At 41.8% G+C, this 25,644-nt stretch overlaps 1 protein-coding gene and 1 pseudogene across 1 annotated transcript in view; one reads left to right on the forward strand and one right to left on the reverse strand.

Annotated features, from left to right (window-relative positions):
* Positions 1 to 253: 253 nt before the first annotated feature.
* The window catches only part of TCEA1 (transcription elongation factor A1), a 67,117-nt gene continuing 41,726 nt past the window's right edge, over positions 254 to 25,644 (forward strand). Inside the window, exons 1-2 of the mRNA XM_066379055.1 lie at positions 254 to 683; positions 18,022 to 18,084. Of these exons, the coding sequence (XP_066235152.1) occupies positions 621 to 683; positions 18,022 to 18,084 (126 nt within the window). The 5' untranslated portion in view covers positions 254 to 620. The remainder of the gene's footprint in view (positions 684 to 18,021; positions 18,085 to 25,644) is intronic.
* LOC136397478 (speedy protein C-like) lies at positions 11,938 to 15,102 on the reverse strand (annotated as a pseudogene).

The raw sequence follows: 25,644 nt of genomic DNA on the forward strand, positions 1-25,644 counted from the left end.
TTAAAAGGATCAAATCCATATCATAATTACGCTACTGAGGAAAATGAGGGTTCTGTTTTCCAGGGTAGTCAACTACCACGGAGAGAATTCTTAGATTCCACTGACTTTAAAACCCTGTAATGTTCCATTCTCCAAACCCTCTGCAGTTCAAGTCTCGTGAGCCTCCGAAGGTTCCAAACCTTCCTGCTGTCCCGCGAGACCAAGCGCGGACTGAAGCTCGACTCTGCGTGGAGGCGGAGCTGGAGGCAAACGCGCGCCAAAAGTCGGCCTCGCAGCCTGTGGGCTTTCACGACTGCCTGGCGGGAAACGCTGCCGCAGAGCTCGCTCTTAGCACTACTGACAGCACCCTGTCGGGCGCTATGGCTCGCCCCTTCCCATTGATCCGCGGTCGATTGGTAGCGCCTGCCCGGAGCGCGCGGAGCTTGACTGGCACTGCCTGCGGGGCGGAGCTGCAGACGCGGTGGCGGCAGAGCGCTGGTTTGTGAGCCGGGGCCTAGGCTGGAGCCTGTCGCGTCGGGCTATCGGAGCGTCTGAGCTTGCGTCGCGCTGTCGTCTCTGCCCAAGTTTCGCCCATTTCCCGGTCCCAAACGGGCTGGGCGTCGGGAAGACGTACCGGAGCCATGGAGGATGAGGTTGTCCGCATTGCCAAGAAGATGGACAAGATGGTGCAGAAGAAGAACGCGGTGAGCGCGGCGGGCGGCGCGGGTCCGGGGGGAGGCCGGGCGGCGAGTGGAGGCCGTGGGGACCGGACACTGGGCCCTCGACCCGGCCCCAAGGGCTTCCGCGCCCGTCGACTGCAGCCCTCCTTGCGTGGCAAGCCGGCGTGGACGGCGCCCGCGTCCTGGGGGAGGTGGTGCGGTCCCGCGGCCACAGGCGTTGGGACCGGTTCTTGGTACTTGGAAGTCACTGGTTGTTAGTACCGCGTAATAAATGGAGGCATTCTCGCCTTTTATTTTAAACTTACGTGGTAGTAAATCCTCGCTAATTTAGCTTAAGAAAACCTTCACTGTTTAAAGAAATCATCCTGTTTTCCGTGATCGTTGGCTAACAACTAGAAGTAACATCAAAATAGAGGTCGGTGTTTTGCTTTAGGCATCAAGCTTATAAAGTGTAAAATTCCTAGATCTTATTTTTGAAGAAGGCTAAACATTCACTTCATTTTCTCAACTACATACAAAGTTAGCAATTAAAGGCTGAATATGCCAGTGTACTTGGCAAGTTGCCAGATGTTTTTTAAAGCGTGTATGTTAGGTAGTAGTGTGTACAAAAGAGTTAAATGATTAAAGCACATACGTTAACTTTGGTATGCTGGTAGATGGACTTGGACAAAAGTGTCTTCGCTCTGTATTATCTGAGTGGTTCACAGTAAATAGCGCTGGCATTATCCTGTTACTTGTTACTGATATAATGTGTTTATGTGAACATGTTCTCTTGTGGTTCGTTGAGATCTGTCTTGTAGTTCCGCATTTTTGTCTACCTGTGTGTGTCACTTTCAACCCCTTGCTTCAGAGTCGGCTTTTTTCAGCTCAACTTCCGCAGTTGTCTTTACCTGAATTTGTTTAACCATGCTCAGCACGTTTCCATTATTAATATACCTGAAAAAACTTATTTCCCATCTGTGATACAAATTCTGTGTCAAACTAATGTGGAGAGCGGTATGCTCTGATTTGCAGAGCAGATGTGCAAAATTCTTTTGAGACTCACAACATAGCTGTGATTTATCCTTTTTTACTGAATAAGAAATTGAGTCAAAGATAAGTAGTTCACCTACTTAAAGTAAGTATTGTGCAGTTTAGATTAAGCCAGGAACCTGGCTTTCTACTGGACAACATACCAGAGCAGGCAGTAGTGTTTAACATTGAATTCTTAAGACTTCATAGTCTCTTCCTCTTTTCCTTTAACAGGTGCATCACCCTGTATTTAGTTTAGTACTCTGTTAAATCAATATTTGCAATTTGGCCTTTTAAAGTATTTCCTGTTTGTTTTCTGTTCCAGACATTATTTCTGCTTTTGATTTTTCTTTTTGATTTCTCTTTCATTCCCTTCTGGTTGTTTAAAAGGCTGAGCATTTCTGTTATTTTGTTTAAACTGAAAAGTGTTTTTCTTTTCCTGGAGGTTCCCAGACTCCCACAGTAGAAGGTCCCAGGGAAAAAGGCTGTTTGTTGGGTAATTTTTTTCTCTGAGGCTGTAATATGTATCCTTTAATTATCTAACTCATTAGGCTTTGTTGTTGTTTGTTTCCTTTCCTTGAAATAGGTGTCTCCTAAAAACAGTGATTCCTTAAGTGGGCAAATAGGGAGAAGATCAGGTTGTATTTATCTGCAGTTCTTGTTTGTTTGTTGTTGTTTTTTTTACAGAGAGAGTCAGAGAGAGGGATAGTCAGGAACGGAGAGAGATGAGAAACATCATCAGTTTTTTGTTGCCACACCTTAGTTCATTGATTGCTTTCCCATATGTGCCTTGACTGGGGGTCTTCAGCAGACCAAGTAACCCTTTGCTCGAGCTAGCGACCTTGGGTCCAAGCTAGTGAGCTTTGCTCAAACCAGATAAGCCCGTGCTCAAGCTGGTGACCTTGGGGTCTTGTGATGCTATGAACTTGCCTGTCAGGACTATTTTTACTGTGTCCCTTAGATGTTTGGTTTTTTGTTCATTTTCATTTGTTTCCAGGTAATTCATGATTTCTTCCTTGATCTCGTTAACCTGTGTGTTGTTTAATAACATGCTATTTAACCTCCATATGTTTGAGCATTTTTCAGTTTTTATTTTTTTTTAAGATTTTATTTATTGATTTTTGAAGAGTGAAGAAAAAGAGAGGGAAAGTGGAGGAGGAGCAGGAAGCATCTTATCATAGTAGTTGCTTCTCCTATGTGAGTAGACTGGAGCAAGTGTGGAGTTTTGAGCTGGCGACCTCAGCATTCCAGGTTAAGGCTCTATCTACTGAGCTATCTCAGGTCAGGCTTTTCTGTTTTTCTTTTTCCTTACTTTTTTTTCTTGGAGTTGTTTTCTAGTTTTCATACCATTGTGGTCAGAGAAGATGCTTGATATGATTTCAATCTTGAATTTGTTAAGACTTGCTCTGTGCCCTAACATGTGGTCTTTCTTTGAGAATGTTCCATATTCACTGGAGTACACTGTATTTCTGCTGTTTTGGGATATGTTCTGTAAATATCAATTAAATCCATCCAATTCAGTGTGTCCTTTAAGGCCAGTGTTTCCTTGTTGATTTTCTATTGGGAGATCTATCCATTGATGTCAGTGGGTGTTAAAATCCCCCACTATAACTGTATTGCTGTGATCGCTCCCTTATGTCCAGTAAGATTATCTTAATATATTTAGGTGCTCCTATATTGGGTGCATATATATTTACATGGGTTACAACTTCTTGTTTTTTTAAGATTTTATTGATTTTAGAGAAAAAGAGAGAGAGAGAGAGAGAGAGAAAGAAAGGCAAGGGCGGAAGAGCAGGAAGCAACAACTCATAGTTGCTTCTCATACGTGTCTTGACAGGACAAGCCCAGGATTTTGAACCAGTGACCTAAGCATTCCAGGTTGACCCTTTATCCACTGTGCCACCACAGGTCAGGCTATATCTTCTTGTTTGATCAAACCTTTTAATATGATGTAGTGACCTTTCTTGTCCTTGTTATGGCCTTTGATTTGAAGTCTATTTTGTCTGATACAAGTATTGCTACCCTAGCTTTTATTTTTTCATTTCTGTTTGCATGGAATGTTTTTTCCATTCCTTCACTTTTAGTCTCTATGTATCTTTTGTTCTGAGGTGGGTCTCTTGCAGACAGCATATATATGAGTCATATTCTTAATTCATTCAGTTATTCTGTCTTTTGATTGGAGCATTTAATCAATTTACATTTAAGGTTATTATTGATAGGTATTTACTTATTTTGATTTTATTCTTTATACCTATGTTTCTCTCGATTTCTTTTTTTCCCCATTTCTTAAAACAATCCGCTGCCCTTTTTCTTTCTTTTTTTTTCTTTTTAAGAGAGAGGAGGGGAGATAATGAGACAGACTCCCCGCATATGCCCCGAGCACGATCCACCTGGTAACCTTTGTCTGGGCCAATGTTCAAATCAACCGAGCTTTTTTTTTTTGTTTGTTTGTTTTTTTGTTTTGTTTTGTTTTTCAACAGAGGCAGAGATAGACAGGGACAGACAGACAGGAATGGAGAGAGATGAGAAGCATCAATCAATCATTAGTTTCTTGTTGCGCATTGCGACTTCTTAGTTGTTCATTGATTGCTTTCTCACATGTGCCTTGACCGTGGGCCTTCAGCAGACCGAGTAACCCCTTGCTGGAGCCCAGCGACCTTGGGTCCAAGCCCGTGAGCTTTTTGCTCAAACCAGATGAGCCCGCGCTCAAGCTGGCGACCTTGGGGTCTCGAACCTGGATCCTTCCGCATCCCAGTCCGACGTTCTATCTACTGCGCCACCGCCTGGTCAGGCTCAACCGAGCTTTTTTTTAGCACCTGAGTCTTATGGGCTGGACCAACCATCCTCAGTGCTTGGGGCCATGCTTGAATCAGCTGAATTATTGACTGTGGTAGGGGACAGAGGAAGAGAAGGGGAAGACAAAGAGAAGGGGAAAAGGGAAGGGGAGAGAAGCAGATGGTTGCTTCTCTCGTGTCCCCTGACCGGGAATTGAACCTGAGATGTCCATATGCTGGGCCAATGCTCTATCCACTGAGCCTTTGGCCAGGGCTATATTTGTGTGTGTGTGTGTGAGAGAGAGACAGAGAGACAGAGAGAGAGAGACAGAGACAGAGACAGAAAGAGAGAGAAAGAGGGACAGACAGGCAGGAAGGGAGAGAGATGAGAAGCATTAGTTCTTCATTGCAACTTTTTAGTTGTTCATTGATTGCTTTCTCATGTGCCTTAACCAGGGGGCTCTAGCAGAGCAAGTGACCCCTTGCTCAAGCCAGTGACTTTTGGGCTCAAGCCAGTGACCCTGGGGTCATGTCTATGATCCCACACTCAAGCCAGCAAACCCACACTTAAGTTGTTGAGCCCGTGCTGAAGGCAGTGACCTCGTGGTTTCAAACCTGGTCCTCTGCGTCCCAGCCCGACACTACCCACTACGCCACTGCCAGGTCAGGCTGGCCAGGGCTGTATTTTTTACCTTTTTTTTTTTTTTTTTTCTGAAGCTGGAAATGGGGAGAGACAGTCAGACAGACTCCCGCATGCGCCTGACCGGGATCCACCCGGCACGCCCACCAGGGGGCGATGCTCTGCCCCTCCGGGGCGTTGCTCTGCTGTGACCAGAGCTACTCTAGCGCCTGGGGCAGAGGCCAAGGAGCCACCCCCAGCGCCCGGGCCATCTTTGCTCCAATGGAGCCTTGGCTGCGGGAGGGGAAGAGAGAGACAGAGAGGAAGGGAGGGGTGGAGAAGCAAATGGGCGCTTCTCCTATGTGCCCTGGCCGGGAATTGAACCCGGGTCCCCCGCACGCCAGGCCGACGCTCTACCGCTGAGCCAACCGGCCAGGGCTTCTCTTTCAATTTTAAATAATAGCCTTGCTGGGTAGAATTTTCTTGGTTGTAGTTTATTGTTTTTAATCACTTTAAATATTTCATGCCAGTTCCTTCTGGCTTGGAATGTTTCTGTTGAGAAATCAGCTGACAGCCTTCTAGGAACACCTTTGTAGGTAATTAATTGCTTTTCTCTTGCTGTTTTTAAGATTGTCTTTAGTCTTAGGCATTTCAATTATAATGTGTCTTGGTGTGGGCCTCTTTAGCTTCATCTTGATTGGGACTCTCTGCTTGAATTTATGTGACTTTTCCTTCATCAAGTTAGGGAAGTCTTCAGCCATTATTTTTTCAAACAGCTTCTCTATTCCATGCTCACTCTCTTTTTCTGGTACCTCTGTGATGTGAATGTTATGCTTGATGTTGTCTCAGAGGTCCCTCAGACTTTTCTCATTTTTAAAAATTCTCTTTTTTTGATGTTCTGCTTGGTTTCTTCCTGTTATCTTGCCCTGTAAATCTCTAATTTGATCCTCTGCTTCATCTAACCTGTTGTTGATTCTTTCTAGTGTATTCATTTCAGACATTGTAGTATGTGTATTCATTTCTGACTGGTTCTTTTTTATGGTTTCTCTGTCCTTTTTAATGCTTACTAGCTCTTCATTTAAGTTCTCACTGAGATCATCTATTCTCCCCCTAAGGTTCTAGAGCATCCTTATAACCATTGCCTTGGTTGCTTTCGTTTACATTTTTTTCTGGGGACTTCTTTTGTTCTTTGTTTTGGGGGCATGTTTCTTTGTCCCCCTGTTTTGTTTCTGTGTATTAGAGAGATCTGCTGTGACCCTCAGGCTTGTTACAGTTTTATGATGAAGGTATTTTGTTGGGCTCAGAGGCACAATCTTATAGATCACCTAAGTTTTGTGCTCCAGGAAATGTTTTTTTTTTAATTTATTTAATTTATTTATTTTTTACAGAGAGAGAGGGTCAGAGAGAGGGATAGACAGGGACAGACAGACAGGAACGAAGAGAGATGAGAAGCATCAATCATTAGTTTTTCGTTGCATGTTGCAACACCTTAGTTGTTCATTGATTGCTTTCTCATATGTGCCTTGACCGTGGGCCTTCAGCAGACTGAGTAACCCTTTGCTCAAGCCAGCAACCTTGGGTTCAAGCTGGTGGGCTTTTGCTCAAACCAGATGAGCCCACGCTCAAGCTGGCGACCTCGGAGTCTCGAACCTGGGTCCTCTGCATCCCAGTCCGACGCTCTATCCACTGCGCCACTGCCTAGTCAGGCCAGGAAATGTTTCTTGTTGGTTTTGTACCCTTTTCTGTTGTAGTTGAGTCTTGAATTATTTTGGCCCTTTTCTGGGAGGAGTTAACCCTTCAGGCTGACTGAATATAAGAATAAACCTCAATCACCATGTATAAGATTCTGTTCAGGGGCTGCCCTCTGGGGTGGAGTGGTTCCCAACAGGGTCTGCCAGGATATATCCCTTTGGGTGTGCTGCTGTGTGCTAGTTGGGTCAAATTCTGGTGTGGTCTAAAACCCACCACTGGTTTTATTGGTTCTGTATCCACTTGGGTGGGGTTTAAGTACAGGCTAATGGCAGACATCATGTGTAACTGACCTTGGGCTACCTGTCTGGAGCTACCATGCTGTTAACTGTTTGTGCGTGAGTCTACTGGGCCTTGATTTGCATGCAACCTGCTGATCTGTGTACAAGGGTCAGCTTTCTCCAGCTTAGAGCTGGGGGCAAACCTGTGAAAGGGGTGAGAATCCCTGAAGTACACTTATACCTGTCAGCTATTCTGCCTCTCCCTGATGTTACTTGGTCTTTCTCCAGAGCCTTTCAAAGAAAAACTGGAGAGTGGGCCCAGGCCGGCTATGAACCACAGACCTTTCCACAGGTTGCAAGCTCGGTGCGCAGGGTAACTGGAGTCAGGACAACAGGGCTAGTGGGGTCTCTTGCTTGGGAATCATGCAGTCAGGCACTCAAAGAGGGGAAAATGGCCCTTACTCCAGAGCCAAAATAGTCTCTGCCAGGGACTTCAGTTCTGGTTTCCCCAGGAGAAGTATGTCTCAGGTTCAGGCTGGGTGCAGCCAGCCATCCCCTCTGCAGAGCAAGCTCAGCCGGGCAGAGCCACTGGGCCAGGAGGCCAGATCAAAAAAGTCTCCCATTGGGGGTGTTGCCAGCCCAGCCTGTGGGGGTAGCAGGCACTTTGTCATGGCCCCAGACAGTAGCCTCTGAGAAACTTACATTTTGAATGTCCCAGCTCTGAACAGCTTTCCTTGACCCCTGTGGAAATGATGTCAGCTGGGTGGGGTCTCTGGGACTTAGAAGGGCATATCCAGTTTCCCGTTGGGGGTAGTATCCACAAGCCGGTTGAAGGGGGGTGGGCACTTCCTTTACCTTTTCTTGGGTAGCTTGGACTGAGCTCACAGGGAAGATAGGAGTACCCCATCCCCACCCCCTGCCTCCCAAGGTATAGCCACACAGCCCAGCACCCACCTGTTTGATTCCTGGAAAAAAACTTCCCTGAGAGACCTGCTCCAAAAGTCCTGGCTCTGTGTGGTAGTCTGATCTCTCTTCATGACTGAACTCAGCGGGATGGAGCTGGCCAGATGGTTCAGTAGGTGCGGTAGAGGCACCTGTGGTGTGCTCAAGGTAGGGAGACTGGTACCCTTCTAAAGCCATTCAGTCCGGTCATTGTCTGAATCTCTTCCTAGAACCTCCCCAGAAAGAAAGCACCCTAAAAAGCCACTTCTCGGTACCACTAGCAGACCCATCTGCAGGACCTGAACAGAGTAGAGTACTCTAGTCAGTAGTCATGGGACTGGGCAGTGCCCTCCCCAGGCTGGTGCTATAATAATAGGAGTGCTTATTCCTGGGAAGGTGGCGTCTGGGTCTCCAGCAGATTCTCTTCTCTCTTGGGTGTACTGAATCCACACTGAGTTTCACCACCAGATGCTGTGTCGGGTCCTCTTCTTGTCTCTTGCTCTGGGTTGAGACCCCATGCTCCTGTTGAGGGAAGAGTTTTGCAGCTGGGATATTCCTCTGGTTTCTCAGCAGCTGTACTCAGGTGAGGGTGCCAGCCCTTTCTCCACCTTTGCCCTTATAAGTCTCTGGCTTCTTCTGTAAATCCTTGGTTATAATGTTTCAGTTCAGCTAGCCTTCAGTTGGTTATTCAGGTTGATTGCTCTATAATTTAGCTGTAAATCTGGTTTGGGGCTGGGAGTACATAAGTTTATCTTCCATCTACTCTGCAGCCATCTTGGAATCCCACTGGATATTTTAATAACACCATATGTATCACACTTAAGTAATAATAATAAAAACAGCTATCATTTATTCAGCTATTATTCTGAATCAGTCATTCTGTTAAGTACTTACATAATGCTGGTGGTTGAAACCAGGCAGGTTTGCACTGAATTTGGACAGATGGTAGAGGAACCATGGAGCTGGAAAGCATCTGTTCATACCTGTTTATTGGAGGATTGCAGAGACAGGTGAGTGAATAAACAAAGGAAAACCAGTTTTTGCAGTGGAGGGCAAGGGATCGGGAAAACTGCCCCTCACTGTGGTGGCTGAGGGAATTGCACCTCTCATAGTGGGAGAGCATCCATAGCTTTTCACAAAGACAGAGACGTGCTTTCTGCCACGTGCTCATGCACTAATTGTGCAAAATGTGTGCAGCTGGGAAACCAGCGAGCAAGCCTAACACATGTTTTTACCACAACTTATCTACCTTATTTATTCCTCATACAGTTTTGCAAGATAACTGGTATCCCCATTCTAAAAATAAAGAAACTAAATATTCAGAGAGTGAATTGTCTTCAGCCAAATAGCTAGATAGTGGCCAAATGAAAATGTGATTTTAAATCTATTTTGCTCCAAAGCCAGTACTACTGTTAAGCTTCAGTGCCTCTCTAAGAAGACCCTTGCACCTGTTTTTGTAGCTTGCGTGATGTCAACAGGCTGTTGCCACCAATTCAGTGCCAAGAGGAGTCCCCAATTTGGGGTGCTGTGAAGGGAGAAACTTTGAGTGAAACAGCTCAATTAACAAGTTTGCAAACCCCAGAAATGCAGTCTTCAGTAGAAACTGAAAATGTGCTCCTGGGAGACAAAGGGGAGGCTCTCTTATATGGAGAGAAGTGCCTGCTCCCCATTCCTAATTCCATGCAAATAAGGACTCCGACAATGTTCTGTTTGGTAATTATGGAGCTGCTCTGATTGGTCGGTATATATGCAAATGAGGATAGCAGCTCTAGTTGGATGGGGAAGGTCTCAGTCCCATTGGTTGAAATAAGTATAATACCAGGAGGTTCTTTATAAAGAAGCTCAGATAGCAGGAGCAAAATGCAGGAAGCTTGGCAGGTCAGTCTATGGCTTTCCCTGAGATACAGAGTGCAGTGAGAAGCCTCTGTAAACAATGACTGCTAGACTGGTTTTGAGTTAGGGCCCAGTTAACCACAAGGAGTCCTTTCCTACAGTTGTTTTTCTTGCAGTTGACAGTGGATACAATTTAGTGAATATAAGACCAGAAAGTGAGGGTATTTAGTGATCTGGGGAAGACAAGTTTCCCTAAATACCTAATCAATATCCTGGCATCTTCCTACCCAGAGCAGTTGCTCCATGGGAATACTTGATCTTAAGCAGTATTAGCAGTTTCACAAGTACCCACTCTGGTGGCTGTGGTGAACCACATAATTTGATCCGATTTTCACATATTACCATTTTTTAATTTTTATTTTCTTAGTGATTGGTTATAGAGAGAAAGAGGACGGGAGAGAAAGAGAGAGCAAAGCATTCATTTGTTGTTTCACTTTAGTTATGCATTTGCTGGTCACCTCCCGAATATGGCCTAACTGGGGATCAAACCTGCAGCTTTGTTGTTTTGAGACAATGCTCCAGTAGATTGAACTGACTAGCCAGGACTTTAGCTGGTTTTAATCAATTAATTATTTTTTAAGTGAGAGGTAGGGAGATAGTAAGACAGACTTTTGCATGCACCCCAACAGGGATCAACCTGGCAACATCTGTCTGGGGCTGATACTTGAATCAACTAAGCTATTTTTAGCACCTCAGGCTGACAGGCTCAGACAACCTGAGCTGTCCTCAGTACCCTGGGGCCAACTCTTGAACCAGTTGAGCCATTGGCTGCAGGAGGTGGGGGGGAGGTGGAGGAGGAGAGAAGTAGATGGTCACTAACTAGGAATTGAACCCATATGCCGGGCCATCCATACTTTGGTCCAGGATACTATCCATTGAGCCAACTAGCCATTGCATCTGTTTTTTACTTAGCTTTTTCTTGTCATTGCGATTTAAAAAAAAAAAATTTTCTGAAGTTGGAAACGGAGAGGCAGTCAGACAGACTCCCGCATGCGCCTGACGGATCCACCTGGCATGCCCACCAGGGGGCGATGCTCTGCCCATCTGGGGCACTGCTCTGTTGCAACCAGAGCCATTCTAGTGCCTGAGGCAGAGGCCATAATGCCATCCTCAGCACCTGGGCCAACTTTTGCTCCATTGGAGCCTTGGCTGCAGGAGGGGAAGAGAGAGACAGAGAGGGGGAGGGGTGGAGAAGCAGATGGGTGCTTCTCCTGTGTGCCCTGGCCAGGAATAGAACCTGGGACTCCTGCACGCCAGGCCGACGCTCTACCACCGAGCCAACCAGCCAGGGCCTCTTGTCATTGTGATTTGATACCATTAAGTAATCCAACTCCTAATATGAGTTCAAATTCTGGCTCTTCTGAATTTTAACTGTGTGATCTTCAGCAAGTTCCTTAAAATCTCTAAAATGTTTTTCTTAGTGGTAAATTGGAGATAATTCAGTAAAAATTAGATGAGTTTAAAATTCTTGCCAGTGCCTAAGATGAAATAATGTTTAAAAATCCTGGATTGTCTTTGTATGATATTTATGGTACTGAATTGTAGAAAGAGAAGTGAGGTAAAAACTTAGAATTTTCAAAGTTCATGGAGAGATTTGGTGAGTTGTGTTAAGGTTAATTTTTTAATTTAAGGCTCAGGGTTGAGTGGAATTAAATTGCAGAGAGAAAAATTGAAATTAAGTATTAGAATTTCCTGGGAGCTGGGATGCATGAACTGTGTAGATTTCTAAGTCTTATACCTGGGTTGGAAAAAGAAGAAACTTTGGTTTCCATATCATGTTAGATTGATTAGCATAAATCAAAATTTTGTTAATGCCTACACAATTTTTATAACAGTTTTATTGAGCTATACAGTAAAATATACCCTTTTCAAGTGTACAATTTAGATTTCAGTATATTCACAGATAATGTGCAGCTATCACCACTATCTTAATTTTAGGACATTTTCATCATTCCAAAAAGAAACTGGTACCCACAAAGTAACCCATTAAGAAGTTACCATATCTCCCCCACCGCAGCTACTAATCTTTTTTTTTTTTTTGTAGTTGGTGTCCTGAGGACATGAGTTTATTAGAGGTGACCAGAGTCAGAATGGGTACAAGTTGCAGGTTGAGAACAATGGGTAGGGAGCTTGGGCAGCACTGCCAGCCAACAAGACTGGAGCCCGCGGGGGCTAGCGGGCCAGCAGGTGGGCTTCTCTTCACCTTGTGTCAGTGCGCAGGGCATTGGTGGAGGCTTTGGGTGGATGTGGGAGGGTGTAGATGTCTGGCTCCAGATGCAGCTGATGGGGGTAGGGTTATAAGGAGCCCCTACCACAGGTGTCTTCAGCAACTGAGAGACAAGCATGGGAAGGCAGGTAGAACTGCTCAGGGTTTGGGGAAGAACACTTGGGTAAGACAGGCAAGGGGCAGGGTTGGTGCCTATAGAGAGGGGGAAGCCACAGGGAAACAGTGGTGTGGTGAGAGGCCAGGGACCTGGGCAAGGAGACCCGGGCCTTTGGGCAGCTCTTCTGAGCCCTGCCGTGGTGGGGCACTGTATCTGAGTCCACACCCAGTGGCACAGCTTCTTGGGCATGGCCTCCTCACAGCACTGGTGGCTCATGACAGCCTGGAAGCCCATCTTTGCCACAGGTTGTCCCTCTGAAACAGGAAGTCTGTCACCTGACTATGTCAGTATTTCCTCAGGGCATTTATATCTGTCATATTTATAGTCTATGTTCTTAGCAGTATATTTATTTTGCTCCCCTCTTCTTATATCTCCCTGAGAAGAATGTTTGTGTCCTGTATAGTCTTGTATATACTGGATGCTCATTACAAGTTATAATACTATATTTTGTAAAAGTATACTTCCATTGACAGATAGGAGTACCAGTGGTGTAATAAAGTAATGTGTGAGCTGGTGTTTATTTTCCAGCCAGTACTGTGAAATAAATTTGACTCTGGTAGTTAAGGTAGAATCTTTCTTTCTCTTGCATCATTATCTCTAGGAGATGCTGCAGTCTAATAGACTTGACCGTTAGAGGCCGGTGATAGATTGAGAAGAGCTAGACTATAGTTTGTTGTTTGGTTCACAGGGGAGAACTACCACCAGTACATCTATGGAATGGAAAAAGCAGTGGTATGAAGGCCAAGAGACAGTAGTTCTTGTCTTTTTGTATTACTTATTGATATGACCTTGGACAGGCCATTCTCTTTTTCTGACTTTTCTTTGTATAATTGAGTATTTGAGGAAGAGCCTCAAAGATTTTTGTTTGTTTTTAAATTTCTTGACGTTAAAAAGAGTTTCTGTCTTGCTTGCTGTTATCTCCTCAGCACAGAGCAGAACTTGGCACAGGGCTAATGAGTATTTGTTGAGAGGCAATAAGAGTATAATTTGACAGAACTGCATAGATCCCACCTTTTCTAGTTAGTGATCTTGTGCAAATTTTTAATTTTATTTGGGCTTCAGTTTCCTCATCTGTAAAATGAGGATAATAAAATTATCTATGTCTGTCGGGTTTATTGTACAGATGAAATAATACATGTGGAATATTTAACATAATACTTGGCACATAGTATAATGCTGGTGGTTGGAGTCAGGCAGGTTCATATTGGATTCAAGCAGATGGTAGAGAACCTGAGGAGTTGGAAAGCCATTCCTGTTTATTAGATTTTTGCAATGATGGGCAAGCAAACAAGCAGGGGAAAACCTCTTCTTGTGGCAGTGAGCCAACAAACAGGAAAAGCACCCCTTGAGGCGGGCAAGCGATCCACGCCAAGGGAAAGTACCTGTAGACTTATATAGGCTACACTCATATGTGCTCATGCATTGATCATGCAAAGTGCAAGCGGGCAAGCCTAACACAGCTGTTTTCCCTATACATAGTAACACTCAAATTATCACTGAATTAATATATAATAATCTGTTTTTTGTCTTTTTCTTTCATTTTGATCAAGTTTATTTCTTAAAGAAGCTTAATTGAAATACCCTATTTTGTTAGAACACAATGTAATTATGATAAAGGTCATAGTTTTATACGATTAATATTATTTAGCTTTTTCTTTCTGCCATAGCCTGTGTCACTAATCCCATTGTTACAAAAGAGATCTGAGTAAAAAAAGGGAGAATGTGATGGAATTAATGCAAATCTATTGCTTCTACTTGGAAAACACCTTAAGCCTTATGCCACTTTGTTGCTGTATTTGAAGAATCAACTTTATATGTGACAAACAGCATTATGGAAGCGTATGGAGAAAGATCCTGCTTTTTAAGGGATTCTTGGAAATAATGAGTTTTAAAAAATCATTCTTATACTACGTCAGAAATGTATCAGAAAGTCCATGGGGAGGAGACATGAGTAGAAGAAAAATGTCCGTGGTAAACATAAGCTATAGGTCCACAATCTCTTTAAACCTTTAGAGTCTGATATATTTGAGAATTCCAAAATTTTCAGATTTTATGAGCTAATTTGGTACATATATTATTTAAAAATGTTGTAATTGAGATCTGGGCAGTTTCCAGTAACCAGACATTAACATTTCTATAAGGAAATGCAATTTAAAGAAGATAAATAGAGCATAAATATCTTTATATCTGTTGATATTACATGTTGTTAAGTGAGTTTATTGAAAACCTATGAGAAACTTTTTGGTTTTCAAGGTTTTTTGATTTTGGAATTTGAAGACACAGGATTGAAAACCTTATTGGCTCACAAGAATGTTATGCCTATAGAAATGCTTGCTTGATAAATGGTCAATTTAAAGACATTGTTCTTTCTTTAACAACTATAATGTTTCTCTTTTTGTTGCTTCTAAATATAAAGAATTTATAGAATTTTAAAATCAGAAGTGAATCATTAAAATCCTTTTGTAACCTATATCATAGTTTCTTTTGCATTTAGATTTTATTTATGAAGTATTAGGCTAGATTAAAATGATATGTTTGTTGTTAGAAGGAAAGTTAATACTTTTTTATTCTCCACAGCCAAATCTAGTATCTGTCGACTTTAAATGGAAAAATTATGTGACTGGAAGCCTTTACTTGGTTTTATATTTAAGAAATATAACAAGACCATGAGATTCCATGCTTGTTTCTTCCTTTGAGGTGCATAACAAGGGACATGCTCTGGGGCCTTGTGTTTTCCTGGCGTATATGTACTGTTTCTCATTGATCCATAGGATACCCAGTTTTCATATTTTAACATTTCAGGAAGCAAAATGAGTTACCTGACCTGTGGTGGCACACTGGATCAATCATTGACCTGGAATGCTGAGGTTGCCGGTCCAAAACCCTGGGCTTGCCCGGCCAAGGCACATATGGAGTTGATGCTTCCTGCTCCTCCCCCCCTTCTCTCTCTCTCTCTCTGTCTCTCTTCTCTTAAAATGAATAAATAAATAAAAATAATTAAAAAAATGAGTTACACATTATCATTGACCCAGATGGCTGTTAAGATATATTTTCACGTAGACAGAGCATCAAACCCAGCGTCAGCATGTGGAAAATGGGGAGTCATTGTTTTGGGAGAAAATTGGAATGCTCTTTGAAATTTAAGGAACCAAGTGGTTGAAGAGCAGTGGGGGATGAAAACAGCCAGCTCCATACTACAGAGCCAGCTGAGAGCAATAGCTTTTAGCTTCTTTACGGATTCTTTTTTTTTTTTTTGTATTTTTCTGAAGTTGGAAACGGGGAGGCAGACAGACTTCCGCATGCGCCCGACCGGGATCCACCCGGCATGCCCACCAGGGGGCGATGCTCTGCCCATCTGGGGCATTGCTCTGTTGCAACCAGGGCCATTCTAGCGCCTGAGGCAGAGGCCACAGAGCCATCCTCAGCGCCCGGGCCAAGTATGCTCCAATGGAGCCTCAGCTGCGGGAGGGGAAGAGAGAGACAGAGAGGAAGGAGAGGGGGAGGGGTGGAGAAGCAGATGGGTGCTTCTCCTGTGTGCCCTGGCCGAGAATCGAGCCTGGGACTCCTACACGCCAGGCCGACGCTCTACCACTGAGCCAACCGGCCAGGGCTCTTTACGGATTCTTATATGAAATGCTACATAACTGCTAGTTTCGGTGTAACTTTTTGTGGGGTAAAAATGTGTTAAATCTAATTACAATAGAACAGGATTTCTTCCCCATTCTCTCTCCTCTCCTAACCCCTCCCCTCCTCACCCCTCTTCTCCTACCCTCACTGGCATAGATACTTGTTTTTAAAAAGTCATGTGTTAATAAAAGCAAAATAAGTAATAAATAAAAGCAAAGAAAAAGTCACAAAGAGCAAAGAAGTTTTAGAAACACCTACGGCAATTTGTTTTGTGTATGTTTTTCTCTATGTATATGAAAGGTAATATGTGATAAAAATTCCAAGTCTGAAAGAATTCTTTCAAAGAACAAAAGTAAAAAGAAGGGGTAAGAAAATACTCTTTGAAATAAGTAAATCAGAAAAAACCAAGAACTGCATGATTCCATACATAGGTGGGACATAAAAATGAGACTAAGAGACAGGGATAAGAATGTGGTGGCTGGCGGAGGGGGGGAGGAAGGGGAGGGGGAGGGGCACAAAGAAAACTAGATAGAAGGTGATGGAGGACAATCTGACTTTGGGTGATGGGTATGCAACATAATTGAATGACAAAGATAACCTGGACATGTTTTCTTTGAACATATGTACCCTGATTTATTGATGTCATCCCATTAAAATTAATAAAAATTTATTTTAAAAAAATACTCTTATAGTTTAATAGTTTTTTTTTATTAGTATATCAAAAAATTTTTTTTTATTTTATTCATTTTTAGAGAGGAGAGAGAGAAAGGAGGAAGGAGTAGGAAGCATCAACTCCCATGTGTGCCTTGACCAGGCAAGCCCAGGGGTTTTTTTTGTTTGTTTTTTTGTGTGACATGACAGAGATAGGGACAGACAGACAGGAAGGGAGAGAGATGAGAAGCATCAATTCTTTCGTTGCAGTACCTTAGTTGTTCATTGATTGCTTTCTCATATGTGCTTTGACTGGTGGGCTACAGCAGACTGAGTGACCTTGGATTCAAGCTGGTGAGCCTTGCTCAAACCAAATGAGCCCTTACTCAAGCTGGTGACCTCTGGGTTTTGAACCTGGGTCCTCTGCGTCTTAGTCTGACACTGGTCAGGCAAGCCCAGGGTTTTGAACCAGTGACCTCAACATTCAGGTCGACACTTTATCCACTGCACCACGATAGGTCAGGCCAGTATATAGAATATTGATGTGTCCAATGTTCAAATACGGTACATTAAGTAAATATTAGACAAAATAGAATATTACTAGGTGAATGTATTAGATTAGATGAAATATGATAGATTAAATGAGAATATTTGGCCACAAACTCTTAAGTAGTGCCGTTGCTTCTCATCTAATTCCATTTCTCTTTTTTTCCTTTTTAAAATTTTTACTGCATTTACTGGAGTGATATTGGCTAATACCATTCCTCTTTTAATTTTCAGTGCTTTATGTAATTTTTTCTTCAGTCTTATTTTGTTCTATTTTCATCATCTCCATGGTAGCCTCTGATTCTATAGTAGATGGGAGCTGGCAGTGAACAGGCCTGTAAGCCTAACATCTTAATTCTGAATTTCCTTTCAGAATTTTTATCACCTTTAAAGAACAAAAGAGGTGGCAGTTTTCTTGTGACAGACCAGTGAGATACAGAGAGACATGATGAGAATTCCCACTCCCCCTCTATGAGCAAGTGCTGAAGGTGCTGAGTAACTTCTCATCTCTACTCCCCCTTTCTCAGGGTCGTCTCCTTTATCAGGCAGGTGCTATCCGTGGAACTTTGGGGTGTGTTATAGCACCACACGTAAAAAATATGTTTAACTTTTCTGCTTGGGACACATATAGACACATACTATTGAAAATAAAGTTTTACAAACCAATATTTAACAAATGCTGGTTGTAACTCAGTAAATTGATTTTGTGATCCTCTACTGAGTTTCAAACCATATTTGGAAAATTCTTGTCTCTTTTTTTTCCTCTCTCTGTGTGATACACCGATGTGTGTATCTGCAAACATATACATGTATGTGTATTTCTCTTTCTCATAGGAGTAAGTGAGCCATAATGTATTGTGGATAGGAAACCGTAAAATTTAAATCTCTAGATAGTTCTTGCTTTACTATCTGGGAAATTCACTGTGAAATTACTTTACTTTATAGGCTGGGGCATTGGATTTGCTGAAGGAACTTAAGAATCTTCCCATGACCCTGGAATTATTACAGGTATGTACTGCTATGTGTCATAATTTTCGAATAGGTAAATTTTCATAAAATACTGAAATACCTTCAGTACCAGTTTTTTTTTGTACTGTCTTATGATAGTGTAAGCCATTATTAACTTGTTTTTTCAAGATAGTAACAAATCAATCTAGTAAGTTACCATTATATATAGAAAACTGCTGTCTTCTTCAAGAATAAAACCCTAATCTCTAAGGTTGGCAGTGGGAATGAAATCTCATTGTGCAAGAAGGTGTGGACTCTTGGCCTTGATTTGATCTCTCAAGATTTTACTGTCTTGGTCTGTCAGCTGTAGCTTCTGCCTGCATGCAGCTCCATACCTGGGGCGAGGATGGCAAGGTGCCGCTCTTCTCCCTTTTTTTGCACTGCCGATTGTGTATGCAATCAGATGTCTAGTAGACGTTGCATAGATTCATTACTAAGGTTTTACGTATTTTAATATTCTGTAAGAATAAAATACAAAAACAAGACTTTAACAGAAGTCAGAATTTTAAAAAGAAAAGTAAATAGTAACATGAATCTGGCTTATTTCTACTATACATTTCTTATCCATGAGTGCCATTGATGATATTTCTGTATCATTAAGTTAGAATTTAGGGAGGATTGATGGAGGTGTCTGAACCTGATGGTTAAGGAAAGAGTCATATATTTATTTTTACTAACGTCTAACTGAAATTGAACATTTCTTTCACTTATGAAGGCAGTAAGACATAGTTATATGAGAAATACTGATAACGACTACCTGAAAGAACCACAGGTATTTAACTTCATGTCACTGTTGCAGGTGTATTGACATACATTTTTGCTCATTATTATGGTAGTTATTATACCTTATGCTAGAGCTTATCTAATGTAAATTGAGTACATATATTATTATATCACATTTAAAAAATATTTTGTAACTTTATATTATGTAATTGGTTTTATTTGTAATCCAGTGTATTTTATTTAAACCATTTTTAAAACATTCTGAGAACAGGTCCATAAGCTTTAGTTAGATTTCCAAAGGGATCAATGAATGCATAAAAGGTTGTTAGGAACTCCTAAATATAGACCTCAGAAAGAAAAAGGAAACAACTCACTAAGTTTTGTCTTCTCAGTTTAGTTATCTTGTTCAAGGATCAGCAACTTCTCTGGCACATCAGGTCTGGGAATAACCTTGCCTTTGAGATAATGCCTTACCATTTAGGAGTAGCCTTCTCCTAGCTGGCATATGTGGGCACAAGTATCAAGAACAACATATTTATTTAAGAGAAATATATAGCATTATAAAGGGTGTAGAGGTTGGGTAGAGCTATCATTTATAGTGTACCTTTGATTTATTTTTTATATGTCATTCCTGAGAATGTTTATATATTTATATAACAAACATTTGAGTTTTTTATTAGGGTTATGAATTGTGTTGGGATGATGAATAAGATAAGGTCTTTTCCCCTTATTCAACTTAAACTCTCACAGAGTAAAACTGACATGTAAACAAACAGAAAGCTATAGTTGCCCAGATATGTGTCTCTGTACAATTTGTTTGTCAGAGACAGGGCAGGAAGAAGCACAGAGTTTACCTCAATTTGATGACTTAATCTGGGAGGCTCAGAAAATATTCATTTAGATGGTAAAGTGGAAAATGAGTTTAAAAATGTGAATAGGTTTTCCCTAAACAGACAGGACTGGGAATGGTCTTACTCCAGCAGAGAAAATAGTATGTGGCAGTAGTGTGGCATAATAAGTTAAGGCAAAGTCAGATACAGGGAGTCCTCAGGTTATAGCATTATAACACAGTTCCATTCTTACGACAGTGACATGACCCACATTTTGATTTAAGTCAAAACAAACCCTAGCCTATGTCACTTACCTATCCTAACACAGTTGTAAAATCATAGTCTAGAACATAAAAACACAACTAAGCCACAGAAAATGGAGAAGGATAAATATACTGTACTGTACACTATACTGCATATTAGTCCGCTGCATGCAGCTAAACTGGTTTGTCCACGTAGTCCGTAAGTACAACAGTAACAGCTTAAGCTGAAACACTCACGTCTCAATTTTTTAAAGTTTTTATGGGAGTCAGCATCATAAAGTCGAAACGTCGTATGTCAAGACTGTTGTAACCCAAGGACCCCCTGTACCGGGTTGAATCCATAGGCAGTTGGCATGCAGGGCAGCATATGCAGTCCTGCCAAAAAGCCATGGTGCGGGGGAATGCACGACTAGATTTGCATGGTGGAGGAAACGAGACTGGAAACAGAAAGACTTGTTGACTGATGCAGTTCCTTGGGAACAGTGATGAGATCTTGAACTAAGGTAGTAGCACTAGAAATGGAGAGAAGGGGACTTGTTAATGATGAACAGCCTGTAAGGACTAGTAGCTAACTGGATGACGGTGAAGGAGAAGAAGGAATTTTGGATAACTGAAATTTTTGCTGTGGTGATTGGGTGGATGGTGCCATTTAACAGTATAGAAACATTCAAGAAAAGTTATGTGGTGGGATTGGGATGAGAAGGAAATAGAGATGGAGGTGATGAGATAAAAGATAAGTTTGGATCCATTGGTTTAAAAAAAAATTTTTTTTTTTAATTTATTAACTTTAGAGAGAGAGGAAGAAAGAAAGACAGAGAGACAGACAGGAACATTGATCTATTCCTGTATGTGCCCTGACTGGGGATCAAACCGGCAGTTTCTGCACTTTGGATAACACTAACTGACTGAAGTATCCAGCCAGGGTAGATCCATTGGGTTTTGAGATGCCTGTGAAACAGGTAGATATAGATGTCTGATAGACAGTTGAGTGTATCTTCTAGAGCAGTTTATAACTTCCTGCAGTGAGGGAAGTGTTCTGTATCTGTGTTATCTAATATGTTAACTGCAAACTACATGAGCTACTGAGGACTTAAAATGTGGCTGAATAATTGAATTTTAAATTTTATTTAATTTTAATGAATTTTAACTTCTAGAATTTGATTTAAAACTATGTACTGAAGGCTTTGGAATGTAGGAGAAAGGACACTAAAGCAAATATTTGGGAGCTAACATCATAGAGATGGTTTAGAACCTCCAGGACGATGGAAAACTGTTAGGATGTAACAGACTGGTTAAATAAAATGAGAACTAGAGTCCACTGGAATTTACAATTAGATTATAGGAAACTTACAGTGGAATGGTAGAATGGAAGGCTAATTGGTATGAGTTGAAGGCAAAGAAGTAAACAAGAGGACAAATACTATATAACAGATTGAGCTAGTTTTATAAGTTTTTATAATAGAATCATTCATTCAGTAATTTATAAATGCTTGCTGTGTGCTAGGTGTTGTTTTACATGCTGTATGTACGGGTCATTAAGACAAAGTCTCAACTCTCATTGAACTTAGTGAACAGATAGTAAATGTGGAGGTGTATATCTTCTTTCATTAAAAGCTCTATTAAGATAATTCATATACCATACAATTCAATAATTTAAAGTATTTAATTCACTAGTTTTTAGTTCATTCAAAGAATTATACTAGCCTGACCAGGCGGTAGTGCAGTGGATAAAGCGTCGGACTGGGATGCCAAGGACTCAGGTTCGAGACCCCGAGGTTGCCAGCTTGAGCGCGGGCTCATCTGGTTTGAGCAAAGCTCACCAGCTTGGACCCAAGGTTGCTGGCTTGATCAAGGGGTTACTCAGTCTGCTGTAGCCCCACGGTCAAGGCACATATGAGAAAGCAATCAATGAACAACGAAGGTGTTGCAATGAAAAACTGATGATTGATGCTTCTCATCTCTCTCTGTTCCTGTTGTCCCTATCTATCCCTCTCTCTGACTCTCTCTCTGTCCCTATTAAAAAAATTATGCTACGGCCCTAGCCGGTTGGCTCAGCGGTAGAGCGTCGGCCTGGCGTGCAGGGGACCCAGGTTCGATTCCCAGCCAGGGCACATAGGAGAAGCGCCCATTTGCTTCTCCACACCCCCCCTCCTTCCTCTCTGTCTCTCTTTTCCCCTCCCGCAGCCAAGGCTCCATTGGAGCAAAGATGGCCCGGGCGCTGGAGATGGCTCCTTGGCCTCTGCCCCAGGCGCTAGAGTGGCTCTGGTCACAGCAGAGCGACGCCCCGGAGGGGCAGAGCATCGCCCCTGGTGGGCGTGCCGGGTGGGTCCCGGTCGGGCGCATGCGGGAGTCTGTCTGACTGTCTCTCCCCGTTTCCAGCTTCAGAAAAAATACAAAAAAAAAAAAAAAATGCTACAATTACCATAGTCAATTCTAGAACATTTTCGTCACCTCAAAAAGAAACCCCTTTCCTTTTAGTAGTTATTTCTCATTTCTCCCCAAATTGCTTCCTCTCCTTCTGTGCAAGGCAGCTACTGATCAGTCTACTTTTTGTTTCTAGTTTTGCTTTTACTGGAGAGTTCATGTAAATGAAGTCATGTAGTGTTTGACCTTTTCTGTCTGCCTTTTTTTGCTTAGTATGATCTTTCCAGTGTTCATCCATGTTGTATTATGTATCAAATACTTCACTTTTTTATTACTGAATAATAAATATTCCATTGTATAGATATATCACATACCACATTTTGTTTATCCAGTCAGTTGATGGACATTTGGATTGTTTCTGCCTTTTTTTTTTTTTTTTTTTTACAGAGAGAGAGGGATAGATAGGGACAGACAGATAGGAACGGAGAGAGATGAGAAGCATCAATCATCAGTTTTTCGTTGTGACCCCTTAGTTGTTCATGATTGCTTTCTCATATGTGCCTTGACTGTGAGCCTTCAGCAGACTAACCCCTTGCTCGAGCGAGGGGCCTTGGGTCCAAGCTGGTGAGCTTTGCTCAAACCAAATGAGCTCGCACTAAAGCTGGCGACCTTGAGGTCTCGAACCTGGGTCCTCTGCTCTGCATGCCAGTCCGATGCTCTATCCACTGCGCCATCGCCTGGCAGTTTGTTTCTGCTTCTTAACTGTTACAATTCATGCTGCTGTGCACATTCATGCACAAGTAGTTTGTGTGTGAACATGTTTTTGTTTCTCTTCGTTCAGTGGTTGGCAAACCGTGGCTCTTTGGCTCCTTGAGTGTGGCTCTTCCACAGAATACCACTTGCGAGCGCTACCTTGATAAGGAATGTACCTACCTATATAGTTTAAGTTTAAAAAATTTGGCTTTCAAAAGGAATTTCAATTGTTGTACTGTTGATGTTTGGCTCTGTTGACTAATGAGTTTGCCGACCACTGTCTTAGGTAGATACCTAAAAGCATTAAAATACTGAATCATGTGGAAACTTTATGTTGAATATTTTGAGAACCTGTCATACTGTTTCCCTAAGTGGCTGTACCATTTTACATTCCAAACAGCAAGTAAATGAGGATTCCAGTTTATCCACATTCTTGTCAACACTTGCTATTTATCTGTCTTTGATTATAGCCTTCCTAGTGGGCATGAAATAATACCATTTTGGTGTTGACTTCCATTTGCCCTATGACTAAAGATGGTGAACATCTTTTTTTATTTTTTTATTTATTTTTCTGAAGTTGGAAACGGGGAGGCAGTCAGACAGACTCCCGCATGCGCCCGACCGGGATCCACCCGGCACGCCCACCTGTGGGCGATGCTCTGCCCATCTGGGGTGTTGCTCTGTTGCAACCAGAGCCATTCTAGTGCCTGAGGCAGAGGCCATGGAGCCATCCTCAGCACCCGGGCCAACTTTGCTCCAATGGAACCTTGGCTGCGGGAGGGGAAGAGAGAGACAGAGAGGAAGGAGAGGGGGAGGGGTGGAGAAGCAGATGGGCACTTCTCCTGTGTGCCCTGGCTGGGATCGAACCTGGGACTCCTGCTCGCCAGCCAACCGGCCAGGGCCTTCTTCCTGGGAGAAGTGTCTGTTCATGTCCTCTTCCCATTTTTTTATTGGATTGTTTGTTTGTTTGTTGTTGAGTTTTATGAGTTCTTTGTATATTTTAGATATTAGGCCCTTATCTGAGCTGTTGTTTGAAAATATCATTTCCCATTTAGTTGGTTGTCTGTTTATTTTGTTGTCAGTTTCTCTTGCTGAGCAAACACTTCTTAGTCTGATGTAGTCCCATTCATTTATTTTTGCCTTCACTTCCCTTGCCTTTGGAGTCAAATTCATAAAATGCTCCTTAAAACCAACATCCATGATTTAGAACCTATGTCTTCCTCTATGTACTTTATTGTTTCAGGTCTTATATTTAGGTCTTTGATTCATTTTGAATTAATTTTAGTACAAGGGGACAAACTGTAGTCGAGTTTCATTCTTTTGCATGTGACTTTCCAGTTTTCCCAGCACCATTTGTTGATGAGGCTTTCTTTTCTCCATTGTATGTTGTTGGCCCCTTTATCAAAAATTATTTGACTATATATATGTGGTTTTATTTCTGGACTTTCTATTCTGTTCCATTGGTCTGTCTATTTTTCTACCAGTACCATGCTGTTTTGATTGTCGTGGTTCTATAATATAGTTTGAAGTCAGGTATTGTAATGCCCCCAGCTTCGTTCTTTTTCTTTAGGATTGCTTTGGCTATTCAGGGTTTTTTATAGTTCCATATAAATCTGATGATTTTTTGTTCCATTTCTTTAAAAAATGTCATTGGAATTTTGATGGGAATTGCATTTAATTTGTATATTGCTTTGGGTAATATGGCCATCTTGATTATATTTATTCTTCCTATCCGAGAACAAGGAATATTCTTCCATCTCATGGTATTTTTTTCGATTTCCCTTAACAATGGTTTGTAGTTTTCATTATATAAGTCCTTTACATTCTTTGTTATGTTTATTCCTAGGTATTTTATTTTTTTTGTTACAATCATGAAGGGGATTATTTTTTTGAGTTCGTTCTCAAATGTTTCATTTTTGGCATATAGAAAGGCTATGGACGTTTGTATGTTAATTTTGTATCCTGTGACCTTACTGTTTTGGCTTATTTTTTCTAGCAGTCTTTTTGTGGATTCTTTGGGGTTTTCGATGTATAGGATCATATCATCTGCAAAAAGTGATACCTTTACTTCTTCTTTTCTGATGTGGATGCCTTTTATTTCTTTGTCTTGTCTGATACTCTGGCTAGAACCTCTAGTACCACATTAAATAAGAGTGGAGAGAGTGGACAACCCTATCTTGTTCCTGATTTAAGAGGGAAAGCCTTCAGTTTTGTGCCATTTAATATGATGTTGGCTGATGGTTTACCATATATGGCCTTTATCATGTTGAGATATTTTCCTTCTATACCCATTTTGTTGAGAGTCTTAAACATAAAATTGTGTTGTATTTTATCAAATGCCTTTTCTACATCTATTGATAAGATCATGTGGTTTTTGTTCTTTGTTTGTTGATATGGTATATTATGTTAACTGTTTTACGTATGTTGAACCATCCTTGAGATTCTGGGATGAATCCCACTTGATCATGATGTATTATTTTTTTAATATGTTGTTGTATTCGATTTGCTAGTATTTTGTTTAATATTTTAGCATCTGTATTCATTAGAGATATTGGTCTGTAGTGTTCTTTTTTTGTGCCATCCTTGCCTGGTTTCGGTATGAGGGTTATGTTACATAAAGTATTGCT

The sequence above is a fragment of the Saccopteryx leptura genome, chromosome 3 (genome assembly GCF_036850995.1).
Source record: "Saccopteryx leptura isolate mSacLep1 chromosome 3, mSacLep1_pri_phased_curated, whole genome shotgun sequence".
NCBI classification, from domain to species: Eukaryota; Metazoa; Chordata; class Mammalia; order Chiroptera; family Emballonuridae; genus Saccopteryx; species Saccopteryx leptura.